Below are 5,882 nucleotides of genomic sequence, written 5' to 3' on the forward strand. Positions count from 1 at the left end.
CGAGTGCGTACATCTTATCTATCTATATAACTAAATTGGTTATCACATTGTAAAAAAAAAAGTAAAATAATTTTAAAAAAAATATGTGTCATGTACTAAATACTCCATCAAGTTTTCAAAAAATATGGGGTGAACTTTTTCAATGTAATAAAATGGCAAATTTTCACCTCGAAATTAGATGAATATTCTGATTTCAGCGACCTTTTGAACAGTAAAGAGAGACCCCATTGATTTGGGATTTGGACTACTAGTGGACTGACCTGGTCTTACATTTTAATTGGTAAAAGTCCTCCGCTCCACTCTATCACTTGATGGATACAATTTATGTAATATGAATATTTTAATATTTATTTTCCATTTGTCAATATGCTTCAGCCTTGTAATTAAAAATAAACAAAATATTATTACTATAACAAAATAATTGTTAGTTGTAATTAATTAACGATAATAGGCTTAGTACTAAAAATATCTTTTTAGCGTCATTTAACATTCTTTGTAAATGTCTCTAAAGTCTATAGCGACACTGGATCAAATGACAATAAACGAATGTCGGTAAAGACTTTATCATTCTTTGTTAATGTGTATATTCTTTTTTGGTAAGTGTTAATGTATATATTTATCGATGGTAAAAGTTGTTTCTTGTTGTAATGTATATAAAGAGTTAATTTTTTTATGTAGTGAACAGTTAAGAATAAACGTAAATGTTTTTTTTCAAAATCTGAATTGAAAATATCTGATAAAAAAAAATACTTTAACATATATTCATGTACTCATTTGAAATGATTCATAATTCAAATATTATAAAATTTACTGATAAATTTTTAAAAATTGGATATATATTAAGACAAGTTATTTTGAATGATAAACCTCATATTTGATAAATATAGCGTCCAAATTTTTTAGTAGTCTTCAAATGAAGTTCTTCTCCTCTCCTCACCGTGAAAACAATTGAAAGATTGGTCAATAACGGGTGACAAAAAATTGAAAAACATTAAAAGAGAGAAAAAAAAGAAAGAAAATATCTCATTTGTCTTAATTTATGTGACAATTTTTAAATTTGGAGAATAAAGTAAATTTTTGTTTGATCACGATTTTTTTCATTTATTTTATAAATATATCGAATAATCAACTACATTATAACTTATACTATTAAAAAGTTCATGTCTAAATTTCACGTTCAAATTTTAAAAGAAAAATGACTTTCAAAATCTGAACGGTACTACCTAAATTATAACCAAGGGAATAATGGCAAAGACTTGAAGTCGTCTCCTATATCATTGACCTCTTCTCCTTTGTTTCAACTCTAGTAATATAAATAGTGGGTATGATCATTTTTATTATAATAAATTAAAGGAGTGAAGCAGCACAACACATAACAAAAAACAAATTTGTATTTTGAGATTCATTTTATGGCTTTGATCAATAAACTTATTTTCTTTTTGGTGTATTTTGGTTATGGCCAAATACTGCCTATTCTTGGAGAAAATCACTTAGCACCACCACATTATAAGGTGGTTAATATCAGCTCATTGCTACCAAAACCATACTGCCAGAAGTCTACCTCAGGTAAAATAATCTCTATTTACACTCTTAATTTTGACAACTCTTTATCTAATGCCACCAACAACAGAGACGAATTTAGAATTTCTGAAATATGGAGTATATCACTACAAAAAGAAAGGGAAGATATATTTTTCCGATTTGAAGTCCTTTAAGCAAATAACTCAACTTTTAATCGAGTGCACTATTTAGTCTTCTGTTTAGTTCGTTTAGAAAAAAATTTGTCTTCTTTTCTAGTTTGACAGTTTCTTAGTTCTAGCTTCCACGCAGTATAATTAAGACTACAATTTAATCTTTTTTGGTATATTATATGTATTTTTAGTTTAAGACTGCAATATTCTAAAGTCTTATTTAATTTTCTAAATTTTGTGTCTAAGTCAAAAATGTCACTGAACTATGAGAAATTGAACAAAAATGCTTACATTTAATAGTTTGATTTTAAAATACCATTGTTGTCGGTAATTTTGTACGAAAATTCCCTTATTATTATTTAATAGGTCAAAAATGCTCTTTTTAGATAAATATATTATTCTTTTTCTTCTTAAACACTTTCTTTTCTTAATACTCCAATAACTTCTTTTTTAATTAGCAAATGCTTATTCTATTCAATTCTAAAAATATTAAGAAATACAAATATTTTCTATTTTTAGAATTTTTTTTGCGCTATCAAAATTAAATTAATGATTGAGTTAATATTATTCTTATATATATGACATATATTATTGATTAAAAAGGTACATGTACTTATTCTATTTTAACTAATAAAATCAGATTAAGAAGAGAAAAAATATTATTTCCTACTTATTTATTAGTTAGAGTGACTAAAAAAAAAGATAGGGATAGAGTTCTTTAAAAATATTCTTATTAGAAATAAAATGTATATTTTTTAGAAAGAAATAATATATTTTTGACCCATTAAGTAATAACATGAGTATTTTTGGGCAAAACTAGTCTCGGTAAAAGCATTTTTGAATCAAACTATTGACGATAAAAACATTTAACTGAAGATATTTTTGTTCAATTTCAAATAATTCCAAGATTTTTTTTATCCTTTTCCATAATTTTTATTATTTTTGGGTTATTGACTTTTTTTTTTATAGACTTTTATCATTCAATTTTGCAATCCAAATTATCCAGTTGTATATTCTCTTTTTTACCCCTGCATAAATTCACCTATTGAATTTGCTTATAGGTCCAGCAATCGGATCGCAGAAATTGAAAATCGTATCAAGACATGGACCATGCTTTCCAAATGCTAAAACTCCATCATCTGATTCCGAGCAACTTATGAATTGGGATGAAGTTAGAGTTCGTTCAATCAACAAAAAACCTAAAAAAACTCCATCTTTTCTTAGTAATTATGATTATGGAGGCTATACTGTAAAAATAGGTCTTGGCACACCTCGACAAAACTTCTTCTTAATGTTTGATACTGGTAGCCCAGCGACTTGGGTGCGTTGCAAGTCCTGCACCAAAGGTTGCAAATCAAACAATCATCTGTATGATCCTTCAGTATCATCGACACATACAAATAATAAAAGCGGGTGCAATGGTTCATTCAGTGTTAGTTATCGTGATGATTCGTCTATAGAAGGCATTTGGGGATGTGATACTTTTACCGGAGATGATCGTGATATTGGTCAAATACAGAATTTTCGATTTGTTTGTGGCCAAAATTTGAAAGGTGACTTCGATGAAATGGATGGAATACTTGGACTTGGCAAAGGAGATTCCTCTGTAACGTCTCAAATTCCTTCTATGCAAATGTTCAGCTATTTTATCCCATTAACAAGTAGCCGTATGGGAAATTTATATTTTGGGAACGAAGCGATGGATCGATCTAAGGATTGTTTAATTACTCAATTTACAGCGTTGGTAGATGGGCAATGCAAAGATTGCTACTATGTTGATCTAATTGGTATAAGCGTAGCTGGAAATAAACTGGATGTATCTTCGAGAATGTTAGCTTCTAGAGAGACGATTATAGACAGTGGAACTGTGATTACGCAATTGCCAGAAGAGGTATATTCTGCACTTCGTGATGCTTTTAGACAGTCCATGTTGGCATATACATTGTTAGAAAAGGCCGATAAGTTAATGGACACTTGCTACACAGTAAAGAAACCTTTAATTATACCAGAGATTAAATTCCATTTTGGAAAAGAAAATACTATTGATGTGAGTTTGTCAGAATCGGGAATTCTGTGGACTCCAACAGAATCAATGATGTGTTTGGCTTTTACTTCAGCAAAGGATAATCTCTCCATTATTGGTAGCGTTCAACAACGTGGAATGAATGTGATTTATGATTTGAAACAGAAAAGAATTGGATTTGGCACCAATTGTCCAACATACTGATCACAGCCAGAGCCAATTTTCGTTTTTCATGTAATCCTTTTTAATTGTTACTACTTGTTTCTTTATAATAAAATAATAATAATAATAGAAATGTAATTAAGCAACTTGTGATGACTATTTGTTGTAATATATATTGAGAGAGGGATTGAGTTTTTTTTTTTTTTGTTTTGTACGAAGGAAAATGTTTTCTGGTAAAGTAAGTATGTTTTTTACTTATTTTCTAGTGTTTGGTATGTAAGTAAACAAATATTATCCTAAAAGCATTTATATGTTGAACTAAAACTAAACAACTCAGAATTAACACTAAGCAGTAACTGCTCTTTTAGAAAAGCTTCTCATTGATTGACCTCAAAAGGCTGAAGAATACAAGTAATGGAAGTGGTATTTATAGACCACATTCTGTAACTAACTCCTTCTAACTAACTGAGCATAGTTTGTTACAACTAAACAATACACAAAGACTAATCTACCCTTCATCAGTTTAATGACTTTTAACTAACTACTTAACTACTTCTTCACATATCTCATCACTCCCCTTCAAGTTAGGTGGGATAAAAATGTTCAACATACCTAACTTGGATAAGAGATATTCATGTTGATGTTTGGACAACCCTTTAGTCAATACATCAGCAGGTTGTTCTTGTGTAGAAATGTAGTTCACTTTAATCAGCCCTTGTTGTATCCTTTCCCTTATGAAATGACAGTCAATTTCAATGTGTTTTGTCCTCTCATGATAAACTGGATTTGCAGCAATTTGAATTGCTGCCTTACTGTCACTATACACCTGTATTGGTACTTGAACTTTAGCCTCCACTTCTTTAAGTGTCCCAAGTAACCATATTAATTCTGAGACCGTTGAAGCAAGACTTCTGTACTCAGCTTCAGCTAAGCTCTTGGAAACTGTGGTCTGCTTCTTTGCTTTCCATGACACTAAGGATTTTCCCATTTTAACCATATAGCCTGAGACAGATCTCCTAGTAATAGCACAAGAAGCCCAGTCTGCATCACAGAATACACTAACTTCTTTATTAGAGGAACTAGAAAATAGCAAGCCTTGTCCAGGTTCTTTTTTCAAGTATCTGACTACTCTTAATGCAGCATCCATATGTGACTTCTTTGGTTGCTGAAGAAACTGACCTAAGCTTTGAGTGCTGAAAGTTATGTCTGGTCTTGTCATGTTAAGATACAAAAGTTTTCCAATTAACTTTTGATATACTTTCTGATCTACTAGAGGATCCTCAGAGGCTTCTTTGACTTTCATATGATCATCATATTGTCTTGATGTTAGTTTAACATTAACATCAATAGGAGTCCCTACAGGCTTGGCTGTTGACATACCAACCTCAGTTATAAGTTCTAGGATATACTTCCTTTGATGCATCAATATACCCTCTGCTGACCTAGTGAACTCAATACCTAGGAAGTATTTTAGTTCACCTAGGTCTTTCATCTTAAAGGCCTGTTGTAGTTCATGCTTTGTCTTTTCTATTAACTCCAAACTGCTGCAAGTGATCAGCATGTCATCCACATAGACTAACACCATAATGATCCCTGCTTCTGAATTGTTAACAAATAATGAATGATCATACTGACTTTGTTTGAATTTGAGATTGGTGAGAGCTTCAGTTAACTTTTGATTCCACTGCCTTGGAGCCTGCTTCAGCCCATATAATGACATTGTCAGTCTACACACTTTCTCCCCTTGACTGGCAAATCCTTGAGGCAACTCCATATATATCTCATGTGCAAGATCACCTTGTAGAAATGCATTAAAGACATCCATCTGATGAATGTGCCAATGCCTTGAAACAACAAGGGAAATAATACATCTTACAGTGACCATCTTTACAACAAGAGAAAAGGTCTCTTGATAGTCAATACCTTCTTGTTAACTATACCCCTTAGCCACCAACTTAGCTTTAAATCTCTCTAATTCACCTGTAGACTTGTATTTGACTTTAAAA

The 5,882-nt window shown here is 30.9% G+C and overlaps 1 protein-coding gene across 1 annotated transcript; it reads left to right on the forward strand.

The window, feature by feature from the left end:
* Window positions 1-1,326: 1,326 nt before the first annotated feature.
* LOC102602140 (protein ASPARTIC PROTEASE IN GUARD CELL 1-like) lies at window positions 1,327-4,062 on the forward strand. The gene is made up of 2 exons (XM_006365009.2): window positions 1,327-1,566; window positions 2,753-4,062. The coding sequence occupies exons 1-2, from the start codon at window positions 1,410-1,412 to the stop codon at window positions 3,916-3,918; spliced, it is 1,323 nt and encodes a 440-aa protein (XP_006365071.1). The 5' UTR covers window positions 1,327-1,409; the 3' UTR covers window positions 3,919-4,062.
* The last annotated feature ends 1,820 nt before the right edge of the window (window positions 4,063-5,882 follow it).

Source organism: Solanum tuberosum, unplaced genomic scaffold (assembly GCF_000226075.1).
Source record: "Solanum tuberosum cultivar DM 1-3 516 R44 unplaced genomic scaffold, SolTub_3.0 scf00530, whole genome shotgun sequence".
NCBI lineage: Eukaryota > Viridiplantae > Streptophyta > Magnoliopsida > Solanales > Solanaceae > Solanum > Solanum tuberosum.